The sequence below is a fragment of the Lycium ferocissimum genome, chromosome 6 (genome assembly GCF_029784015.1).
Source record: "Lycium ferocissimum isolate CSIRO_LF1 chromosome 6, AGI_CSIRO_Lferr_CH_V1, whole genome shotgun sequence".
NCBI lineage: Eukaryota > Viridiplantae > Streptophyta > Magnoliopsida > Solanales > Solanaceae > Lycium > Lycium ferocissimum.
The window spans coordinates 8,059,674-8,085,013 of NC_081347.1; the positions used below are offsets into that span (position 1 = coordinate 8,059,674).

Below are 25,340 nucleotides of genomic sequence, written 5' to 3' on the forward strand. Positions count from 1 at the left end.
AGAGCAAATATTCAAATAGATCACAAATTTAATTTAACATATACAAGATCATTCTCCAAATATAATCTTAATTTTTATTTTTTGGCAAAAAAAAAATCCAAATTCGAGGTATTTGAATATAGATAGTTGTAATGTGGGACCAAAACCCGGATTTGGTGGTATCAAGCTAAATGGCATGTCCTATTTTTCTTTAAAGATGTATTTTATGTATATAATTGTGGGCCTTTGTACCAAAAGGGGGTTGGGCCGGTTTTTTTCAAAATTAAAATTGATAAAATCTTATCTAAAATCAATTGAGAGTCTTAGATCAAGATATCAACAATAACTATATTATCAACGTCTGAAAATACATTTTTCAAACAAATGATTATAAGGCCAAGCTAAATTAACGAATTGCGGGGTTTTAACCCTTTAAAAACCTTTTTAAATAAAAATATTAAATAGTCAATTTTACGAATCACGGAGGTCGAAACCGTCGTTAAATACGTTATATAACCGCCGCAATTTTATAGCAGCGGTCGACCAACAAACCTCCGCAAATCGTTTGCGGCGAATAGAATTGGGGGGTTTTGAGGACCGCCGTTACAACAGATAGCGGGGGTTAATGACCTCCGCAATGTGTGAATTTGACTCCTCAAATACAACCCTGTTTTGCAGTGGCATAAACTCTTATAGCACCCTTGGTATCATGAAATAACACTCAACATGGGTGTGGTTGCCATGTAAAAAAAAAAAAAAGTTTTCTTTTATATATGAATCAAACATTCATGTGAGCATATTTTCACTAATAGATTGTGATGAAACTCGAACTTAGACCTTTGCTTACTTTGAGTCACGTTAAACCGGGTGAACGATAGAATCTATGAATTTAAACACACATATAAGAAAAATACTCTATTAATTAATACGCTCAAATACTTACATTGATTATTAGAATAACGTTAATTGTCCATGTAACAATTGTCTAAGTTCGAATATACTTCTTAAAATTTAATTTGTAAAATTATACTTGAGATCTACAATTAAAAAAGAAATATTAGATGAAATTAACCTAAATAATTATCAATCGAGCTTCTTATAAAATTGGAAAAATAAGCTTCAGAAAAATATATCTCTTTGTTTTTGGCAACTCTCTATTGGTGATTTGGTTTGTGTACTTGTATTTGAGAACTGGATCTTGGGGTTATTCAGTGAATCATGCCAGTTTGACTCATTTGCTCCTCCAATCCCTATGATATGATATGATATGATACATTGTAATACTATAGTTCATTTATTTCTTGTCCTTTTAATTTTCAACTACATTATGGACACTTCAGAAACTCTTACAGTTTTCAACTTTTATGTTTGTATTCTTTTTATGTTTGTATTCTATTATAGTATAGATTTTCTGCTCTTTCTAGAAGAATGTACATTAGGAAGAGGAACAAGTCAATTACGAGGCTTAGCTTACTTTTAAATTTTATTTTTTCTGATGGAGACTCACAATATTGCGACTTATTGAAACTTTTATGCTTTAGACTTTACAGTTTAGACGGCATCAGTGAATCTTTAATTTGTTTCTACAATTAAAGATTAATTACTTCATGAGCAAATTTTGGGTAAGTAATTTCAATAATAATTAACATATAATTACTCTTTTTATAGTGACCTGATGTTAATCTAGATATTGGAGTATAGTTTTACCAGTATCTTATGGCTTTGAAAAAATTAAATGGCTTTATTAGTAGACGTTTTGAGTTGATCCCCATAGATTGAGTATTTTGATACTTTTGCTTTGTAAATAATTGCTATAAAACTCGACAATTAAGATAGAAAATCAAAAACTAACTCGGGAAAATCAAAAGTAAATTAATCTAGTCAAACAAAAGGTATATAGTAATAAAGCTACTTTTAAAATTGCATTTTGCCTCTAGAATAGAATTAAATCAAGCACGAAAAAAGTTTAACTATACCAAATTTATTTGTCTATTTGTGAATAAAAAGACCTAATAGAATTAACCAAAAGCTGATCGAATCGGCCCATCTTCCTATTTGATCTTTTGGGCTAGTGATAGGTATATTGTATACATAAAGTAGTGGCACCCGCAAGGCCGCAACCTTCAAATTCTAGATTCGCTTTTGTGAATGAAAACTCATTTGTCAACTACGGTTAAAATTCTATTTGTAATTAATATTAGAATAAAAATAATAAGGATAATTTTAGAGCCCTCCCACTATTTTTAGCTTTGTAACACTAACATTCTTTTAATTTTTTTGCTTTGGAATATTAAGCTTCTAATTTAATTTGGTAGGAGGGGAAGGAGGAGAAAACTTTCGACAATATTAGGTACTAGATTATCCTGCAAATTAAAAGAATGGTGACAAATTGAATATCCTAATGTAAAATCCTAGGAACAAGTGCATTGAAATCGACGCAGCATTTCTTGTTTATCTTGTAAGCTTATTCCAAATCAAACAACATACATTGAAATCACAAGAAAAACTTAATTTTTGTCCTCATTGCTCTTCTTTCTGATAATAATAAAGCCACTCAATGCCACCAACCCTAGAAAGAGCCAACCTCACATTTCTCTTCCTTTTTTCACTCTAAAGGGAAAAAACATGAATTTTTGCTTTAGGAAGAAAGTTTCCATGGGTACAAAAATAACCGAACGTAAAAAAAGGGTCCCTAAAAATACTATAAGGCCTAGGGTACTGATGTTTCCGTGGTTGGCTTATGGACACATCTCTCTGTTTCTCAACTTAGCCAAGAATCTCGCGGACAGGGGATTCTTGATTCGTGTTTGCTCTACACTTATAAGTCGAGAAACTATCGAGAAAGAAATCCCCAAAAAATACTCTGCTTCAATTAAGATTGTTGAGCTTCGTTTACCAAAATTGCCTGAACTTCCTCATTGCCAGACAATCACTGATATCCCACCCGATATCGATAGCATCATGAAAAAGGCCCTGAAATTGTCCAAACCCAACTTTTCGAAAATCTTGGAAAATCTGAAACCTGATTTGGTGATTTATGATTTATTACTGCAATGGGCTGAAGGCGTAGCCAACGAGCACAAAATTCCAGCAATCAAGTTCATAACTATTGGTGCAGCTGTTTTTTCGTACTTTTTTAATTCGATAAGAGAGCCTGAGGTTGAATTCCCTTTCCCAGCTATTTATCCTAGTAAAAATGAGCTAGTAAAATTTGGTGAAATTATTGCAAAAACTGCTAATGAGAGAGAACCTGATGAAGTGGATCCTTTTGCTGAAGGAAACATGCAAATCATGTTGATGAGTACCTCTAGAACTATAGAGGCCAAATACATAGATTATTTAACTAAATTGAGCAATTGGAAAGTTGTTCCAGTTGGTCTACCAGTCAAAGATCTCATAACTGACGGCGCGGATGACATGGAGCTCATTGATTGGCTAGGAAAAAAAGATGAAATTTCAACTATTTTTGTCTCTTTTGGGAGTGAGTATTTTTTGTCAAAGGAAGATATGGAAGAAATAGCTTATGGATTGGAGCTTAGTAATGTTAATTTTATATGGTTTGCAAGATTTCCAAAGTGGGAAGAACAAAATCTTGAAGATGCTTTGTCAAAAGGTTTTCTTGAAAGAATTGGAAAAAGGGGAAGAGTTCTGGACAAATTTGTACCACAACGAAGAATTCTAAATCATCCAAGTATTGGTGGATTTATAAGTCCTTGTGGTTCGAGTAATGTGATTGAATGTTTGGATTTTGGTGTTCCAATTATAGCCGTGCCTATAGAGCTTGATCAACCAATGAATGCTAGGTTGATGGTAGAATTGGGAGTTACCGTGGAGATTATTAGAGATAATGATGGGAAAATTCACAAGGAAGAAATTGCACAAGTTATTAAAGGGGTCATAAATGGGGAAAATGGTGAACATTTGAGAGCCAAAGTGAGAGATGTCAGCAAGAATCTGAAATCTGAAAGTGGAGAAGAGATAGATGCAGTTGCTGAAGACCTAATTCAACTTGTAAAAAAAGTAGGAGCAATAAGTACCAAGTAGGAAAAAAAAAATGACTGATCTAGTGAATAAGCTAAGCTAGCTTCGACTTAGATACTTTATGTGTGTTGATTCTACTAAAAATATAAATAATACTTTTCAAACCCAGTAAATTAGACGGAATGTGGTAGAATTTTGAATTTGCACTCGTTACGTAGCTTATAAGTAAGTTACTAAGAGAGGGGTTGGAAAGAATCAACGACTCACCGAAAAACCAAAAAGTGCATCTCATAAATGTAAGTATTCCTCTTAAAATTTAAAGCAGCAAAACTATGTATGAAACTTAGGGTATTTCCCAAGATAATAAGTTGGTATTTTATTTATTTCTTAGTGTTCGGTAATTAAGTAGAAAATATTATATATTTATATATAATTTGTACACGCACTCACTACAAGAAAAAATATATATATGGCAACAATTTTTTTTTTTGTTGCCATAGATTGATTATTGTTGCAAAAAGTACTTTTGGCAACAAAAAAATATATTTTGTTGCATGAACTTTTCCCAACGGCTGTTATTGCAACAACGTGCGATAACTTTTTTTTTTTTTTTGTTGCCAAAAGTACTTTTTGCAACAATAATCAATACTATGACAACAAAATTAAGTCATTTTTTTTTAAATTTTTAAGGAACTTGTTTTCCTAGAGAAAATATTTTATATATTCATTTTGACCGATCAAACTTGAAAAAATTAAAATATATTTTTCAGAGCACCCCTAATCCAAATTATTTTTGAGAAATCTAAACCTAAACAAAAGTCATTTCATGGACTTCTTATCCCATAACACTGCCGACCCAAATTCTGAAATTAGTGTCCACTCAAAATATATAGCCATCAGACATAGTTGTCAACTCTAACTCCGCTTACAAAAATGTTATGGAAATGTGAATTTCAACAGAGTATTGGTCAACTTTTAACTGCAGGTCCTTCTGGGCTCTTTAGTCAAATACTTTAATCAATTCTATGCATCTATAATAGACTTGAGACCAAGAAGTACGTTAAGAATACTCGAATTTAGTCCTAATCCTGTATTAAATATCAAAGACCATTATTAAATATTCGAGCTGGTCAAAAACTCCATATCATTTTTCTAATGATTGTAGCGGTTAGTCATGCCCTTCATTTGTCGAATTGTAAAGGAAAAGCAGGTTTTATGTCCCACTCTTTAAATTTGTGTTTATGTTTTTATTTTGTTCGTTTCAAAGGAAATGTCACTTTTTACACTGAGTAATTTCTTTCTTTCAATATTCCACATAACATATTCAAAACTACAAGATTTAAATGACACTTTGATACATTATACATACCTTTGATCTAAGACTACAAGATAATTTTTTTTTTTTTGATTTCCGTGTTCAATCAAACTAAAATACATAAAATAAAACGAAGAGAGTGAATCATATTGCTGATCATTTGTTGCTATAAAGTGCCACTAACTCTTCCACCACTCCATCTATCTCTTCATCCCCTTTCATATTCATTTTTTTACTAAATTCTCTAGCTTTCTTCCTCACACCCTCACCACTTTCCTCAATTACCACTTTCCTTATCACCTTTGCTATTTCTTCACTTTGTAGCTTCCCATTCTCATCCCTCAATGCTTCAACTCCCATCCCAATATATTCCACAACCCTAGCATTCATGGGTTGGTCAATATGCATTGGCATTGCAATTATGGGCACACCAAACTTCATGCTTTCCATAAAAGAACTCCATCCACAATGACTCACAAATCCACCAATACTCGTGTGTTGTAGAATCGCGGCTTGTGGAGCCCATTTTTCCAAAACCATTCCTCTTTCTCCTACCCTTTCTAAAAACCCTTTTGATAATACATCTTGAATACTAATATTTTCACCTTGTGGAAACCTAATTACCCAAATGAAGTTCATTTTACTAAGCTCTAGCCCTTGAGCTACTTCATGGATTTCCTCCTTGGATAAAAAATACTCACTCCCAAATGAAACAAACACAGTTGAACTTTTTTCTTTCTTGTCAAGCCATTGCATAATGACCTCCTCATTGTCATCTTGGTTGATGGAATCTTGAACTAGCGAACCAACCGGTACTATTTTTTTGGAAACTAATTTTGAGAGATAATCCATATATTTCCCTTCAAAATCTCTACAGGTTTTCACTAGAATAATATCGCGAGATTGTCCAAGAGCTTCATCGAATGGGGACTTTTCATCTTGTGATTCTTCCATTGTCTTCTTCATCTGAAGCATCTCGTATTCACGCAGGTAAATTTCAGGAAATGGGAAGTTTTCTCCCCGCTTATCAAACATGTGGAGGGCTAATGCAACTACAGCCGCACTAAAAGTGAGGAATTGCACAGCAGGAATGTTCATAGAGGAGGCAGACTCAGCAGCCCATGGTTGATTGAAGTCATAAATGACCAAATCGGGCTTTAGAGTTTGTAATAATTTGGAAAAATTTGGAGCCGCCATTTCAAAAGCTGTTTTGAGAGTGTTCATGAGATGGGGTGGGAGGCCATTCGTGGTGTGGTAATGAGGAGGAAGATTTGGCAGAGATGGAAGATGAAGCTCAACTAATTCTATTGATTGAGAATATTTATTTGTTACACTTTTCTTGATGGACATTAGGTTTATGGGAGTGGAACACATGTAAATGTGGAAATTTCTATTTGTGAGTTTTTTGGCTAGCTCTAGAAATGGACTTATATGACCATGTGCTAACCATGGTAACATGAGTACACTAATGGTGTTTTTCTTGGCCTCCATTAGTAACTATATAGATCTCTCTCTCTCTTAGTCTATGATGGTTCTAGTGATCGAGTATATATGATTACAATCTATTTATAGTATATATTTAACTGTGTATGTGTAAATAGATTATTGCTCATCTTGATTGTGGTGACATGGTGTATACTATTATTATTTCATGACTCTTTCTTTATACGATTGTGTCGTAATTGATTACGCCCGGCAGATATAAAAGTCGGAAAATGACTGATAAGGAGGACAAAAGGTTGTGCCAGCCTTCTCTCTTGGAATGAGTTTTTTTATTTTTTATTTTAAAAGATTGAGTTTGTAAATTATTTTAGAGAAAAGGCCATAAATAGTCCCTGAACTATGGGAGTAGGTCTAAAATGGTCCCTGAACTATACACTTACCGGTTTTAGTCCTTTAACTATTCAAAAACTTATCAAATTTGGTCTCCGTCTATTTTTTTATACAAAAACGGACAAACTCATAAACCATCGTGAGATTAATCGTTAAACCATTCCTCGACCTATATTTCTCTCTCCTCGCTTCCTTTTCCTCAAGTTTGTTCTCTAACCTCAACTTTTTTCCTCAAGATCTCTCTCGCGTTTCGTAACCGACGGACTGCGTTGGTTAAAACCGACGGAAAACCGACCTAGTAGGTCGGTTTTGTTAAAAAAAAAAAAAATTAAAAAATCGACGGTCTCATTTTAAAAAACCGACGGTCTCATAAACTCATGAAGGTTTATGAGTTTGTTCGCTGTTTGTATAAAAAAATAGACGGAGACCAAATTTGATAAGTTTTTGAATAGTTAGAGGACTAAAACCGGTAAATGTATAGTTCAGGGACCATTTTAGACCTACTACCATAGTTCAGGGACTATTTATGGCCTTTTCTCAATTATTTTACATGTCCTAGTTTGAGGAGTTGCTGATTTTTTATTTTATTTGTTTTTGTTTGACTTGACCTAAAATTTAAAAATGTAAAGATGACTTTTAAAATTTGTGGTATGTTATCAAATAAGTTTCTTAAGAATCAAGAAAATAACTTTCCTGGTAGAACTATGGACCGAAACCCGTATGTGACATTTCATGTGTTTTGTTTTTAGACATTTCATGTTTAATTGTCTCACCCTAGCCAGTCAATTGGGCAGGGTCGGCTCGGGCCCGGCTCACCTAATCCGGCCCATAACCGGCCTTGAACCCGGTAAGAGGGTGGTGGGCTGGGCTAGTGGAAAAAATTAGGGGGCTGGGCCGGACATGCCATGTAGCCCGGCCCACCAACAGGCTCGAGTTTTGGCCCATCGAGGAACCGGCGTGGTCCGGCCCACTTCGAATTTTTTTTTTTTTAAAAAAAAAAAACATAAATAGGCCGTTTTTGAAAAATAATTACATATATATGATAGTGTTAATTGATGCATATCAAATATTTTTTTGGAAGTTAATTAAATAAGTCACTCAAATTAGCTATTTTATAGGGAGATGATTCCAACTTTAACTGTTAAACTCCCCTTATTCTCTTAATTACTATGCCACTAAAACTTAATAGTATTCAATTAATCATTATATATACCTGACAATTTTTTAGAAGTATTCTATTTGCTAATGTATTACAATATACATGGTATAATTTAATTATATTATATTTTATTGAGGCATAATATTATATATACATAGTATAATTCATTTTAGAGGCACGCTGATATACTTTATACATAGTATAATTTAACATAGATTATAATAGCATAATGGTATATATACCTGGTATAATATTATTTTTTAGAAATACTATGTATATTGATTTAACCTTTTGTGACCTTTTGATTGGAAAATATTTTTCAGTTGAAAAAATACCATGTGTATTTGTGGTTGAGATACTATCAAAAACTCCAAAAACGACTTGTATATCTTGTTTGGATATTTATGACTTTGTGTATGTCTTGTATATGTTGTTTGTATATTTGTGTATATCTTGTATATGTTAATTGTATATTCGTGTATATCTTGTATATGTTGTTGGAATGAAGATTCCCAACGGCTATTTAAGCGAGAATAGCTGTTGGGCAAATGGCCAAACCCCAAAAATAACAATTTTTTAAAACCATTTAAATATAAGTGTCAAATATTATAAAAAGCTGAGAGTGTGATGCAAGACTATATCGATAATTTCAATATAAATTTCAAACTTAAATTGATAACACTGTAAATTCCAAACATAAAACTTGAACAACTTATATTGCAAAATCAAATCAAAACAAACGAACTAACATTGCAAAATGAAAACGTACAAACTTGAAATTTGAAACTTGAAACTTGAACCTTGAAAGCTCAAAATTCAAATTCTAATGAAGAGTTGCATATGCATTTGGGTGTTTCTGACCCAAGAGATGGAATAAAGTATCGACCTATCCATATCCCGGTCTGGACTTATGGTTCATAGTTCATAGACAAATTCTACAGCGAATCGTATCTTCTTCTAATTTATCATAATACCTCCACACCGATGCACTCGTTAAGTAGAGGAGGAGGATTGTCATTATCCATTAAATTTAAATTTTGAAATTTGAACTTGGAAGTTGGAAGAGAGAGAGAGAGAGAGAGATTTAGATGAGTAGGAAATTTAGGGATAGAGGAGAGTAGGGAATTGTGAGATAATATGGAGAAGCATGAATGGTATTTATAGATTGAAAATAGGGTCAAAGAATAATTTAGGGAATTTGATGGTTAAAATAAAGTTGGCAACAACTAGATTTTAAAGTATCAAACTTAAGAAATTTTAGTATTTTAATTTTTTTTTAAAAATATAATTAAAACCCAGCCCAGCCCGGCCCCTTAACTAAAACCCGACCCAGCAGACTTTTTCCACTATGTACCCCTACCTGGGTAGGGGGCTGGGCCGGACACCCTTTTCCCTCCTCAAACCCGGCCCCCAACCCAGCCTATTAACCTATGGCCCGGAACCAACCCCATGTGACCCGGATATACATGGCCCGGCCCCGACCCGACCCAATTGACAGGTCTAGCCTCACCTCCACCCCTAACACTCCATCCACCCCACCCCCACTCCCAATATACCCACTTCCTATCCCGACCCCCGAAACCCCAACCTCACCCCACCCCTTCATATCCCCTCCAACCTTACCAAGCTCACCCCACCCTCATAGTACTTATATTATATATAAATGCTCTTGAGATAATATTTTATGTTTACTTATCAAATACCGTAAAAATAAGTACGGAAATCATATATTTTTAGGAAAATGTTTTTCTTCATACCAAACACACATGTTATGTCATTCCCATAAGGAAGTCATTCGTTAAGGTAAAAGGGAAATGGTCAAATTAAAACAATATATAAACATGTGATATTCTTTTTGAAACTGACTAAACAAAATATACATAAATAAATGGGGAAATTTCAGTAATGTACAATTAAGCACACAAAATTACATTTGGGTAGCCATATTTTTAAATTACAAACCTATGACCCAACAAATTATGGCCAATGACTTGTATATACGCATTATACAACAATGTACAACTTTATACAATAATATACAATTTTATACACCTACTGTAGACAATGTATAAACCTTGTATAATAACGTATAAGAGGTGTTTATACATACTTCTACAGTGTTATGCAGTGTTATACAGTATTATACAGTGTTTATACAATGTTAAAAGTGTAACATAGTGTATGTGTTTTATACACAGCTTACCCTTAAAAAAACACCAACTTTAGAAAGAGATTTGGAAGGAAAAAATAGCTCTTGGAGTTTGATATGGGGGTTTGTGGGGGTGGCTATCTCGGGTAATAACTTTTTTTTAAAAATGGGATGAAGGCTTAAAAATGTAAGAAAAAATACTATGGCCATTTCGGGTAAATACTTTACCCAAAATGCCATAGAGTGTTATTTTTCCTAAATAAAATCCGAGAGATTATATATGATTTTGCATTCGCTTGACACACCTGCTCTATTTACATTTGATTTTCAATGTGGACCATTTCCTCCTAGCAACTAGAACTAGTTTTTTGTTCCTATTACATACTTTGACACTTTCCCATTTTTTGGTCCCCCCAAAACGTTAAGCATACTTTTCTATATTCATAATTTTCCGTTGGCGACTTGCTCTTTTGTTTATGTTCTTTCAATTGACATATGGAATAAAAAACAGTTAGAGAGAGAGAGAGAGTATTGAAAAGTATATTTCTATAGTTGTTCATAATCTATACAACCGAATGAAGAAAAAAAAGTATCCCATATAGTAACTTCTATTTATTTATTTTGTCAATTTTTTAAAAATGAATAAAATAAAGTTTAGTATATAAAAGTGAGAAGAAAAGAAGAGCAGCCGAATTTGACTGTTCTATGGAGAAGTTCAGCATAATGGTATGAAAATTGAACCAACTTTAGGTACGTTGAATTCGAGAAACTTAATTAAATAGAAAAAAATCAATTTTGTGTCTCTGATTTAAATGCTTTATTTCGGTTTTGATCCTGGAATTCAGCTTTTAAGTGTATTTAACCCTTAATTAATTCATACATGTACGTTTTGGTCCCTAAAACTAATTGATGTCAAAAGTTAACGCAATCAATACTCGGAAAAGGCAAAAAATAGAAATAAAATGTAAAAGAAGAGCAAATTAAAGGGATTTTCCATGGGAGAGAATTCAGTTGAAAATTAAAAACCAGCGATTGGCGCGAGACTACTCTGAAGTTGGGTGATAAAATTTTGACCCGTCTAATTCAATGCAATCTGTCTATTTTATACGGATTAAGCAAATACGGATAATATATTCTACAACAGTTCATTTTTTAAAAGAAAATATCTTTAGGAGCAAAATTGCTCATTCTGATTATTTGAAGGTCTTATGTGCTTAATTATAGAACTTAGATCAAAATCGGAATAACACGATAATTGAGAATATTTTGGGTTACACATTGCAGTAGCTTTTTCTTTTGATAAGTATATATGAATGCAATAAATATCATTTCAAGCCTTTTTAACATAAAAAAAAAATCATACTTTTCCTGTATAGTGATAGATGATAAAACCTACGATCCACCAAAACAGTCTAAGGGACCTGGTCCCTGAACTGGTTTCACAGATAAGACAGAAAGTAAATAAGGCAAGATATTTACGTGGAAAACTCCTTGCTCAAGGGATTAAAAACCACGACCTACCCCAATAGGATTTCCAACTTCACTAAACTGAGCAATATTTCAGTTTACATGCTTTTGCAACCTAGGAATTAGACCACTAATCCCTTCTCTTACAATAACTCTATTGCAAGCACAACTCTTGACTAACTCTAGTCAACACCAAACTGATTCAACTAACTCTAGCTGAACCTCAACTACACTATGACTAACTCTAGCCAAGTGTTTACACCAAAAGCTTGATAAAAACCAAAACACCTACAAAACCCTTCTTGACAAAGTGTAGGTTTACAATGTAGAGATCATAAAGACAAAGACTAGACAACTCGAGGACTCATAACATCTTCCGTTGTTGGGATCTGGTCCTTGAACTTGTCTTAGCTTTGTTCTTGAAGGCACCAAGAGAACTGTGGCGGCTGCACTTGTATAGATCTGGATTTTTTAGGTTTTCAAGTGATAGGTTAAACAATGTCAACATGTTGTTTAAATAGGAACTCAAATGAGAGCATGTGAGGATCATGTGACCTCAATAGAAACGTTACCTTTGGTCTTTTGCTTTTAGCATGCACACAGCTATGCTGCGGTGGTACTGCCTGAAGGAACAGTGCACACAGCTTTACAGTTGTCATGTAATGTACAGTGTTCAAGGGACTTGATCAAGGACCTGGTCGTTGGCATGTTTGTCAAATCATCAAAACTATGAAATATCATACTCATCAATAGAAGAATGCATTAAATTTTCTTTCAAAATTTTCAAGTTTTAATTTCAATATCTCAACTTATGATTTATTTTAATTCTTCAGCAAATATAGGCCTTCTTTTTCTTTTTTCTCAAATAATAAAGGCGTTCTTATAACCACTATAAATTTATTTTTGTGTCAATCAAAAAGTTACAATTTAATATCTAGAAAAGTTCAACAAGAATGTAGTAAATCTCCTTTTCAAGTTTTTAGTTAAAATTTCAAGTTTTTGATACTTGAACTTTGCCTACTATTTTAGAAGTTTGAATTAAATTACTTAGTAATTCATGTCTATCAATACGATTTTTTACAACAAGAACCAATGTATTGGATCACAACAAATGACTAACATCCTATTAACTTGAAAGAACCTTTTCTAATATAAATTAATTACGGAGGGATGTCTATCGTGAAGCTAAAGGTTATATCTCTTGTCTGAGAATATTAGAGTTATAATATAAACTATAAGCACGAAAATAAGACCAGTGATATTGACTTTTACATATTGAATCCTTCATAGAGGTCTTTCGTCGTACTTACGAGCATTGACTTTTTGCGACCGTAAGGGAAAGAAAAAGGTAGAAAAAATAAATAGATAGAAGAACAATTCTTTTTTTCTGATCTAAACCATTGAATTAACTTCTTCTTTTTGTTCTTACATCTGCTGCCGCCTCTTTCCCCGAACCCGAATGATCTAAGCTTTTGCAGATCCTCATCATTTTCATTTAAAAGTTACTTTACCCCATTATCTTCAACTACCACCTTAAAAGGATTCCATTCTGAATTCAACACCAAATCTTAAAATCAAAATGGATGCTTTTAGCTTCTTCGGCCTCGGTACAAGCCAGAAATATCTCTTCCGAAAGATGACCAACAAGTTTTACACCTATCCCCTCTTCTAGCTAGTTTTCAAGAAGCTGCAACATTAAAAAAGTTATCCGTTGCATCAAACCAATCCTCGATACTAGCTTTATCTAAGATTCCATATCTTCTTAACCAACAAGCAATATGAACTATTTGAGTTTTAGGCTCACCCAATAGCCACGCTCTCACATGCTTTGGTGTCTACTTCCCTTATCTCCTTAAAATATGAACCATACCTTTTTATTGCTTCTAAACCGTTGTCCTTTCCTTCAACAACTGCACGGAAGACGAGCCTAGCCATAACCTCATTTTCGATATCTCCTAGTAAAGCGATCAATGTTGATTTGTCATCTAGTTCTATATGTGCATGTTTAGCTTTATACCACAACCGTTCATCATATCGACGCTCAATTTCTTGCGACCTTAATTCTTGCTTTACAGTCTTGATACATTCTTCAAGTGTTGCAAGTCTGTTTTCTTTAAAATTCCAGATTTTCGACAGACTATCCATATACAGCTATTACCTCTTGTGATTTGTCTTTCATAACCTGCAAAGACAAAATTACTTCGATAAGAACAAGGCAATAGTTTTTTTGATATGATCAATGGTTCCTTTTGGAGTGCTACATTTCCCAAGATAATAATTCATACATGTTTGATTCTATTACCAAAGTTAATTTGATTATCCACAAGAATTCTCTGATCTTAGGTCTTTATGTAATTTTTCATGTAAGATTATTTCTAAGCTTCTTCTTTTATGACGATTTTTCTAAGAAGAAGAAGATTCTCCTTGAATAATTTTTTTCTAAGCTTTAGGAAAAGAAATCGGTCATTTTAGGAAATTATCAGCGAATTCTTTTTTATATAATCAATAGTTTTCTCTTCTGGTGCTAAATGTCCAAATATAATAACTCATCTCAAGTCTCTTCTCTCGACCCCATGGGCCTAGGTTACTAGGGGTGTTCACGGGTCGGTTTGGATCAAATTTTGGTTAAAATCAAAACCAAATCAATTTAATCGGTTTTCTCATTATTAAAACCAAAACGAAAACCAAACCAAATAAAATAAAAACATATCGATTTGGGCAGTTTTTCGATTTTTAATCATACATATGTGTATCCTTTTATAACTATATCACAACGAGTCGCATACCAGAATTACCAAGTACTTAACTTACTTCTTCTTTTAAATCCCAGCAAACAAGTATAAGCAAGCACGCGGAAGAGATAAAGAAAATAAACAAAGCACTCGAGAAATATTAAAAAATAAAACCAGCACATAGGCTTCCGTATTAGTTAAAATAATTAAAATAATTACATGAGTATGTTAAAGTTAAGAGAATTCAAATATTGTTCTTTATATAAATAGAAGGAAGTAGTATAAAGAAATTGAAATTATAGCCTTACGTAGTTACGTCCTTCTTTAACAAAGTATAAATGTTTCATTCCATTGGATTTATTATTTTGCCTTTTCTTGAAATCACTGTAAATCAAAAAAGAACTTATTAACTCAACTTGTGGAATCACAAAGAACTATGGAAAAACAAAGATAATGCCTTCTTTTATGTAACAACAAATATAAAGTACTGGAACTCATCTACAACAAAATAATTTTGGTTTGCCTCTTGTGGAAAGGGAAGGCTGACACATAAAATTGGAGGAGGCAATGACAATAACTTAGCCGATTAGGTTAAGTTTTTCTGAAATAAGCTTTTTTTTATTTCTCTATTATTTATATGAGTTTGGATTAATGACTTCATCTATATCTATCTATCTATCTATACTATATTAAAAGCGCGAAAGACCTTAAAAATGTTGTTTGAACTTTTTGCCCTACATTAAAAGACTCTACAATAGACAAAATTGTTAACTTCAATTTTTTTTTCTTAGAAAATATTAGTAGTTTTTAATTTCCAATAGTCACCAATAAATTTACCTCCTGATTTGCTTTTAATTTCACCTAACAAAATTTTGTTTACATGAATCTATTTTGTCATCCATCTTCATATGCTATTTATACTCTGTTTATTTTCAGCTTATGGATATTCTTGTAATAATATGATATGTACTTCTAAGAAACTAGTAGTTATTGCTTCTTCTTTTTTTTTTTTTTTTTTTTTTTTTTGACAATGGTTATTCTTTCGTGAAACTTTCAACTTTTTGGATATCTTTTGCACTTCTTAGAAACTTAGTTGTTATCGGTTATTTTTTTGTCAAATTTTCAAGCATATGGATGTTTTTTGTGATAGCAATTATATGCACTTCAAAGAAGTTAGTCGTTCTTCAAGCTTATGTAAGTGTCTAAATATTTATTACGCGTCATTCAATAACTAAGTCAATGTAATAATATTATTTTGTTATTTAAATAAATATTGTATCTATTTTAAAGTCAATTGCTATTTTACATATATATTTTTTTGTATAATTTTTAAATTTATGGACACGTGTACGCTATAACTAGTTCTTTTAATAAATGGGTTTATGACGTAAAGTCCATTATCCTCTTTAGAAATAAAACTAATGGTATATAAAATTTTGATGATAATATATATAAGATACTTAAAATTATTTATAAAAATAAATTTTACATATATAATTATAAAAAGTTATATATATAGTTTGTCGGTTCGGTTCAGTTCGGTTTTTTCTCTTTTTTTAAAAAATAAAATAAAATAAAACCAAAACCAAACCAAATGTTGTTAATTTTTTAAAATTACGATCAAACCAAACCCAATAAAAAGTCTATTTATTAAAGGAAAAGTCACACAAATACAACTTTTTCAAATTGTAATTAGAAAGATTAAAACTACTTTCAAAAAATTACATAAATACAACTTATTCAAAATTTTAACTTCTTAATTACAAAAATACAAATTTTTTACATTCCTAAAATATTAATAATACTTAATTTTAGGAGTTACTACCATTAATGCATATCCATTTTTTACTTTCTCTTTCTTTCAAAATCATTAGAATGTAATTTTCCAAATAAACATAAAAAAATCAACTGAGTTAGTTTTCCTATTTCATGGAAGGGAGGACATGTAGTACTCAAGCGAGATATGGCTAAGGCTTAACAGTGAATTTCTGTTGTTGTGTTCTCCAGAGTTTGGGATTTTGTAAAGATTGGATTGACATGATCTACAGGATTATCTCAAACAATTGCTATTCCGTAATAGACTAATAGTTACTGTACAAGACATGATTCTTTTTCAAATCACAGGAGGGAGCAAGGGGCTTTGGCAGCGAGATCCTATATCCCCATCCCTTTTTATTATAGGTGCTGAATAGTGTTATCTCTTATTCGCATCGGAAACAACCTCTTTATCCCATAAAGGTAGGGGTAAGATCTGCGCACATCCTACCCTGCTGAGACCTCACTTGTAGGATTACATTGGGTATTCTTATTCTTAACGACGTCTTATTCAATCATAGAGACTTCACAAGGTACTACATGAACAAAAATGCCACTCATTTTCTATAGTTTTTCTCTACAATGTAGTACTAATTAATACTTTCCAGCTAATGAATGAATAATTAATCCCACTAATCAAATTATGATTTTGTTCAAATTTGCCAGGATAGATTGGGAGGCCACCTGATTAATTTTAAAAAGTGAGAATGATGAAATACATTGTAGGGAACTCTAAAATTAAGAGACATGTATTTCCTACAACTTTGTGTATTTTAATCCTCGCAACTTCTTTTTCACGTACTACAAAATACAGACTTTATTAAATTTTATTTTCCTTAAATAAAAGCGAGGAAGCAGTGAATTTGAAGAAAGGATTGGAATGCTTACTTGTAGGAAATAATTTTCGTACTCGTTAATCTTGTCGACATTCACTTTATGCATCTCTTCACAGTGTTCCAACACTGGTTGGTTTAACTGTATTCTCTCCTTAAGCTCATTTATCTCCTCTGCTTGTCGGATAATTTGGTTTTTCAGCTATTTTGAGAATTAGCTGAAACTTAAAAAGGTCTGAGCAAATATCAAAATCAATACCGGTTAGGTTTGGACTTTTGCAGCTGATACTTTTATTTTATTCTCGAATTTTTTATCTTAATTGAAATGTAAGAGAATTTGTATAGCTTCAAATTATTGATCAGTAGTGGATTGAGAATTGATTATTGGATGTGTATATGTTTCATTGATATTTTTTAGTCCAGTTGTTCCTTTTCCTTATTGTTAGAAGTTGGATTGAGTTCTTGAAGATGTAGATGCGTTTTATTTGGTGAAATATGATTAGGTTCGAATCGTTGTGGCTGGTACTTTTTATTTTATTCTCTATTATTCAGAAAGTATTTATCTTAATTGGAATATAGAGTCTAAATACAAAAAAGTTTTTTTCAGCTGCAAATTGTTTATCTAGCAGTATTGGATTGAAAATTGATCTCAATATAGATGAGATTGAGGTGTTCATAGATTCCGTGATAAGCCTTCTCCCAACATCAACATGGGAAATGGTCTGACGATCAATTAGACAGGTCGGTGAGACTATTAGCATAATGGGCAGATTGTAGAATATCTACATTAAGATATTCTCGATATAGTGAATATGAAGAGATACTATGAATATATGAAATGTTATTAAGGATATTCTACATTTAGTGTAGAATATTATGTAACATTAGTGTAAGAATATTTTGTAGGATTTACATTTAGTGTAGGATATTTTACTTCCTTTCCTCTCTTATTTCTCTTGTATATAAATACCAATGTATTCTGATATAAGAGAATCAAGTAATTGAGATAGTCATTCTTCAATTTCTCTTTTGTTTTCTCTATTCTTGACATGGTATCAGAGCCTTTTTCTCATTATTTTGATTCATAGTGTCTTTCATTTGTGGTTCTTAAAAAAAAAAAAAAAAAAAAAATTTTGAAAGTTTAGTTCTCTTGACTGTTCGTCAACAAGCAGTCCTAAGATTCTAGGGCTTTTGGTTTTGGTTTTGGTTTTGGTTATTCTAGCTATTTTTTTGTGTCATTGTGTTTTTGATTTTCTCTATTCAGAAACATGACTTCACATCAATTTGAGTCTTTCAGTGTTCGTTTCACTGGAAAAAATTATTCAGCTTGGGAATTTCAGTTTCAATTTTTTGTCACGGGAAAAGAATTATGGGGCCATATAGATGGAAGTGATCCTGCTCCTACTGATCTTACAAAGTTAGGTCAGTGGAAGGTCAAGGATGCTCGGGTGATGACATGGATTTTAGGGTCAATTGACCCTCTTATTGTTCTTAATCTCAGGCCGTACAAGACTGCAAAGGCCATGTGGGATTATTTACAAAAGGTTTACAATCAAGACAATAGCGCTAGAAGATTTCAGCTAGAGCATGAAATTGCTAATTACTCTCAAGCGAGGTCTCTCTATTCGTGATTATTATTTGGATTTTAATTTATGGGCTGAATTTACTGGTATTGTTTATGATAAAATACCTACTGAATCTATCTCTATAATTCAAGCAGTTCATGAGCAAAGCAAGCGAGACCAATTTTTGATGAAATTGCGATACGATTTTGAGAGTGTTCGCTCTAACTTGATGAATCGTGACCCGTCTCCCTCTTTGGATGTTTGTTTTAGGGAATTATTTCGTGAAGAGCAGCGTCTTGTCACACAAAATGCTTTCAAGCAAGCAAATGATGTCACTGTTGCATTTGCTGCTCAAGGAAAAGGAAAGGGCAAGGATATGACTAGAACTCAATGTTATAGCTGCAAGCAATATGGTCATATTGCTAGCAATTGTGGCAAGAAGTTTTGTAACTACTGTAAACAACATGGACATTTTATCAAAGAGTGTCCCACATGCCCTCAAAATCGTAGGGTCAATGCTTTTTAAGCTGAGGTAAATGGTTCCACAACTGACAACTCATTTTCTGCAGGACATATTCTTACTCCTGAAATGGTCCAACAAATGATCGTGTCAGCCTTTTCGGCTTTGGGATTACAAGGTAATGATGTTGCATCTAACTTTTGGCTTGTTGATTCTGGTGCTTCCAATTATATGACCAACTCAACAAGTATACTAAAAAATGTTCGTAAGTATCACGGTCCATCACAGATTCAGGTTGCCAATGGTAGTAATTTACCCATTACCAAAGTTGGGGACATTACTCCAACTATCAAGAATGTTTTTGTGTCACCAAAATTCTCAACTAGTCTTATTTCAGTTGGACAATTGGTAGAAAATAATTGTGATGTGAATTTTTCTAGTAATGGTTGTCTTGTGCAGGATCAGGTGTCGAGGACGGTAATCGCGAAGGGGCCTAAAGTTGGAAGATAGTTTCCTATACATTTTTCCATTCCTCTTGTTCTATCTTTTGCTTGTACTTCTACTGCTAGTAAGATTGAGGTTGGCATAAGCGTCTAGGACATCCAAATTCTATTGCGTTGTCACATTTATCGAATTCTGGTTTATTGGGAAATAAAAATCAATTTTCAGCTGCTTCATTTGATTGTTCAACTTGTAAATTAGGCAAAAGTAAAACTCTTCGTTTTCCTAATTTTGGTAGTCGTGCTACAAAATGTTTTGATGTCATTCATAGTGATGTTTGGGGCATTTCACCAATTACTTCTCATGCTCATTTCAAATACTTTGTGACATTTATAGATGATTATAGTCGGTTTACATGGGTATATTTTCTCTGTTTCAAATCTGAGGTATTTTCCATATTCAAGACATTTTTGGCTTATATTGAGAATCAATTTTCTACATGCATCAAAATATTAAGATCTGATTCTGGTGGAGAATATATGTCTCATGAATTCAATAATTTCTTACTTGAGAAAGGAATTGTCTCACAACGCTCTTGCCCATATATGCCACAACAAAATGGGGTTGCTGAGCGTAAAAATCGTCATCTCTTAGATGTCACTCATACTTTATTGATTGAGTCCTCTGTCCCATCCAAATACTGGGTGAAAGCTTTGTCTACTGTTGTCTATTTAATTAATAGGTTGCCATCTAAAGTGTTAAATCTTGAGTCTCCATATTAGCGCCGTTATCATCATAATCGTAGCTATGATAATTTTCATACATTTGGTTGTGTTTGTTTTGTACTTTCTGCTCAGTCTACTAAATGTGCTTTTATGGGTTATAGTACTTCTCAGAAAGGGTTTATTTGCTATGATCCAAGTTCTAACAAATTTCGTATTTCTAGAAATGTTGTTCTCATATTTCTAGAAATGTTGTTTTCTTTGAGAATTAGTATTTCTTTCCTACTCATGTTGAGTCATCTTCTGTTTCTCCTATTCTTCCTCCTTTTGAGGATTTGTCATCTTCTTCTAAGTAGTTCAAACCTGAATTTGTGTATGAACGCCGTCGACCAGCTTTACCCCCTCCCGATACTGATCCGCCACCTGAGACTGCTCCACAACTAGAATCTGAGATTTCTTCAAGGCCTACTTCTCTTGAGCCTACTCGGCGATCTACTAGACTGTGAAGTACTCCTAATTGGTATGGTTTTTCCTCTACTTTATCCACCATTTCTGTTCCAACGTGTTACTTACAAGCTTCCAAGCATGAATGCTGGCGTAAAAGAAATGGAGGAAGAACTTTTGGCTCTTAAAGAAAATGACACATGGGACATTGTTTCATGTCCTTCAAATGTCCGGCCAATTGGATGTAAATGGGTTTATTCAATTAAACTTCATTCTGATGGAACTCTTGATAGGTACAAAGCTCGCTTGGTTGTCCTTGGTAACAAACAAGATATGGTGTGGATTACGAGGAGACTTTTGCACCAGTAGCAAAAATGACTATGGTGCGAACTATTATTGCCATTGCTGCATCACAGAACTGGCCTCTTCATCAAATAGACGAAAAAATGCTTTTCTCCATGGTGATGCGAAAGAAGATATTTATATGAAACCTCCACCTGGTTTGTTTTCATCACCCACATCAGATGTTTGCAAGTTAAAGCGATCTTTGTATGGATTAAAACAAGCTCCCAGAGGTTGGTTTAACAAGTTTCGATCTACTTTGCTTCAATTCTCTTTTAAACAAAGTAAATATGACTCATCTTTTTTTCTTCGGAAAGCATCTACAGGTTGTGTTCTTTTTTTGGTATATGTAGATGACATTTATCACAGGAACTGATTCTTCATTAATCACTAGCCTCCAGCAGCAACTTAAGGATTCCTTTCATATGAAAGATCTTAGTACTCTAACATATTTCTTGGGGTTGGAAGTTCATTATAATTCTTTAGGTGTTTTCTTAAACCAGTACAAATATACTCAGGATTTGATTGCTTTGGCTGGTCTTCAAGAATCACCCTTTGTTGATACTCCATTGGAATTGAATGTAAAGTATCGTCGTGATGAAGGAGATCTTATTCTTGATCCAACTTTGTTTCGACAATTAGTTGGGAGCCTAAATTATCTTACTATTACTAGGCCTGATATCTCTTTTGCAGTTCAACAAGTCAGTCAATTTATGCAGACTCCCCGTCATCTACATTTAGTGGCTAGTCGTCGTATCATTCGATATCTCTCAGGAACATCTACTCGTGGATTATATTTTCCTAGTGGCTCTCATATTCAGCTTAAAGCGTTTAGTGATTCTGATTGGGCTAGATGTTCTGATACTCACCGCTCCGTCACGGGATAGTGCATGTTTCTCGGAGATTCTTTGATATCTTGGAAGAAAGATCGCGTTTCAAAATCTTCAACGGAGGTTGAATATCGAGCAATGTCTACTGCTTGTTCCGAGATTATTTGGCTTCGTTGTTTACTTGCAGAAATAGAATTTCCTCAATCTAGTCCTACTCCTCTCCATGCTGACAACACAAGTGCTATTCAGATTGCAACCAATCCAGTTTATCACGAAAGAACCAAGCATATTGAAGTGGACTGTCATTTTATCAGAGAAGCTGTAGATAGAAGAGTTATTACTCTTCCACATGTATCCAGTGATCTTCAGATAGCTGATGTGTTTACAAAATCAATAGCACGACAACGTCATCGGTTTCTAGTAGGCAAATTGATGCTTATTGATCCACAGGCATCAATTTGAGGGGGGATGTTAGCATAATGGACAGATTGTAGAATATCTACATTAAGATATTCTCGATATGGTGAATATGAAGAGATACTATGAATATATGAAATATTATTAAGGATATTCTACATTTAGTGTAGAATATTATGTAACATTAGTGGAAGAATATTTTGTAGGATTTACATTTAGTGTAGGATATTTTACTTCCTTTCCTCTCTTATTTCTCTTGTATATAAATACCAATGTATCCTGATGTAAGGGAATCAAGTAATTGAGATAGTCATTCTTCAATTTCTCTTTTGTTTTCTCTGTTCTTGACAGAGACTTCTTGATGGTTTGTAGTATCACAAGGGACTTGTTTCACAATGTAACGAAAAATGCAAGTTGAAATGCAATGTGTATTTCAACTTTCCAAATGTGTTTTCCCTTCTTGGCATCCCATTTTTGAACCCAAAGACATCTAGATGGCCATTGGTTTCAAGATTAGTGGAAGAATAGCATGTGAAGGCCAAGAAGAAAACGTCAACTTGGGAGCCAAGCTGGTGACTTTTGAGGATTAACTTGAGACTATAGAAAATGGATTGGAAGGAACATTTAGGTGCCTGATTAGATCAAGGAGCTCTGATGGATAAAAGCAAGTAGGCCTAACAACCGATTAGGTCAATAATGGAATGCCATGCCATTTGACCTACCTGAGAGGTTAAATAGCGCGTCCAGGCTATCAGGAGAGTAGGAGTCGAATCCCTATTGGATCCGCACCCCATAGAAAAATGACTATTCAAGAGGATTGAACCGGATATGGAAAGGTCATATGGCTAGAACCCATAGGCACCGCATCCTAAATGTCTTTTCCAGTTAATTTAGTAGTTCTACTTTATAACCTATATAGCTGACCTTATGTTGTACATAGGAAACTTTTTGTCCATGATAGAAAAGCAATATACGAGCGATTACACTCCATCTTGTGTTTATGTCTCTCTATATCTTCTCTGCTTTGAATCCCATCCTGCCTATCTAAAAGTCAGAAATTTAAAAATGCATTACAATAGCAACAACATACCCAGTGAATTTAAAAATGCATTATGCCCAATATTTTATTCATATTCAGTTTGATATGGATAATTAAGATTAATAGTAGTATGAAGCCATCAAGCCAGTAAAACATTTTACTGAAATAGTTAGGATCGATTACGAGTCATCTCCTTACTTACCAAACAGTCGAAAAAAAAGTAGGAAAACTATTTATTTTTCTGGATAATATTTTCCTTCATACCAAACAAACAATATGTGAAGATCTTTTACACCATCAGTATATATAATTTAAATTGTAAAAATAATATCCTCCCCTAGTGTCTGGCCATTCCTCGGACCCCGCGCATAGCGGGAGCTTAGTGCACTGGTTTGCCCTTTGCCCTATAACCTCCCATAGCGGAAGCTCTGTTGTTAGTTCCTTTCAAATATTGCAACATGGTGTATATGAATAGTTACAAGTAGCTTTCGTTTCTCTCAATTGCATGAGTTACTCTATTATCACCTTGTTTGAGTATTAGCTAATTAATTATCAACGCTAAAACCTCACAATTCCAAGGAAATATATAGAAAAACATAGTTGCATTAATGAATATATTGTGCAATTCAAAATTTTGCTCAAGAACTAGGGAAATGTTTTACGTGCAATCAGCAATACATGTTTCTGATCATTGTTTTGGTCTTCATGGAATTTTAGACTTCAACTGTATATGGTTCAAGATTTCAAGTAACTATATTTTACAAGTTCAATTTTGGCAAGATAATGTACATTTGCAAGGGGGAAAATGTTTGTTGGTGAAATATAAGGTAGAATCCTTTTTCATCATGGTGTGGTTTGGATCAACTTGCGCACACCTTAAACTATTCAATTGAGTATCTTATTACTTGTCCAGCTCAATTTTCCCGCGCACACCTTAACTAATCAATGGGGGTATTTGCTACTTGTATGGATAAATTTGTGCACACCTCAACTATTCAATAGGGCATTTGCTACCTATTAGGGTCAATATGTGCTCACCTAACTATTTCATCAGGAATCTGCTATCTGTCTGGGTCAATTTATGCACTCCTCAACTATTCCATTGGATATCTGCTACTTATCTAGATCAATTTGTGCGCATCTCAACTATTCGGTCGGGTATTTTCTACCTATCTGAGTCCATTTGCGCACACCGCAATTAGTTGATTGGGTATCAACTATCTGTCTGTGTCAATTTCCTCAAACCCTAACTATTCGATCGGCTATCTGCTATCTGTCCGGGTCAATTTGCGCACACCTCGACTATTCGATCGAGTATATTCTAACTCACACCAGCATAGATATCGAGCAACTCAACTCACTAAGATTTAGACGAATGTAAAGCGATAGAGTACCCTTTTTTCCAGAGATGCAACTTTTCCTATATGTTTCTTGCATCATATATTCATCATGGTATATAATGCAGACATCCTTGATCAGATCATCTCTAAGCAATCTGTTTTTGGTATACAAAATTAAATTTTCCTTTCCAAGTTTTAACTTGAACTCGAATATTTACAAAACTTACTCTCAACAACGAAAGCTCCAACCAATTTTCCAAACAAAGAATGTATACACAAAAATCGAACCTCACCGAAAAATCCCCATCACCGTTCTTACCCTCATTTCCTCTTTCACAGTGCTTTTACATGTCTCTTTCTCTTTCTTTCTATTCAATTCATACACTTTATGGCATTTTCCCTTTGCATTTGCCACGTTATAATTTTTTTTTTTTGAGAAACTGGTACTGTAATTTTCCACGTTATACATATATATAT

General features: G+C 33.4%; 3 protein-coding genes across 3 annotated transcripts; 2 read left to right on the forward strand and 1 right to left on the reverse strand.

Annotated features, from left to right (window-relative positions):
* Nucleotides 1–2,412: 2,412 nt before the first annotated feature.
* Nucleotides 2,413–4,028, forward strand: LOC132059165 (beta-D-glucosyl crocetin beta-1,6-glucosyltransferase-like). Its single transcript, XM_059451695.1, has one exon. It carries the CDS (start codon nucleotides 2,605–2,607, stop codon nucleotides 4,021–4,023), a length of 1,419 nt encoding a protein of 472 aa, XP_059307678.1. The 5' UTR covers nucleotides 2,413–2,604; the 3' UTR covers nucleotides 4,024–4,028.
* Nucleotides 4,029–5,237: 1,209 nt separating this feature from the next.
* Nucleotides 5,238–6,827, reverse strand: LOC132059169 (UDP-glucosyltransferase 29-like). The gene has a single exon (XM_059451697.1). It carries the CDS (start codon nucleotides 6,764–6,766, stop codon nucleotides 5,432–5,434), a length of 1,335 nt encoding a protein of 444 aa, XP_059307680.1. The 5' UTR covers nucleotides 6,767–6,827; the 3' UTR covers nucleotides 5,238–5,431.
* A 12,472-nt stretch (nucleotides 6,828–19,299) lies between these two features.
* On the forward strand, nucleotides 19,300–22,148 carry LOC132059173 (uncharacterized mitochondrial protein AtMg00810-like). The gene is made up of 2 exons (XM_059451702.1): nucleotides 19,300–20,026; nucleotides 21,471–22,148. Exon 2 carries the CDS (start codon nucleotides 21,591–21,593, stop codon nucleotides 22,122–22,124), a length of 534 nt encoding a protein of 177 aa, XP_059307685.1. The 5' UTR covers nucleotides 19,300–20,026; nucleotides 21,471–21,590; the 3' UTR covers nucleotides 22,125–22,148.
* Nucleotides 22,149–25,340: the final 3,192 nt, after the last annotated feature.

Coding starts and splice junctions, on each gene's coding strand:
- LOC132059165 (XM_059451695.1), top strand. CDS start 2,605: ATGAATTTTTGCTTTAGGAAGAAAGTTTCCATGGGTACAAAAATAACC.
- LOC132059169 (XM_059451697.1), bottom strand. CDS start 6,766: ATGGAGGCCAAGAAAAACACCATTAGTGTACTCATGTTACCATGGTTA.
- LOC132059173 (XM_059451702.1), top strand. CDS start 21,591: ATGACATTTATCACAGGAACTGATTCTTCATTAATCACTAGCCTCCAG.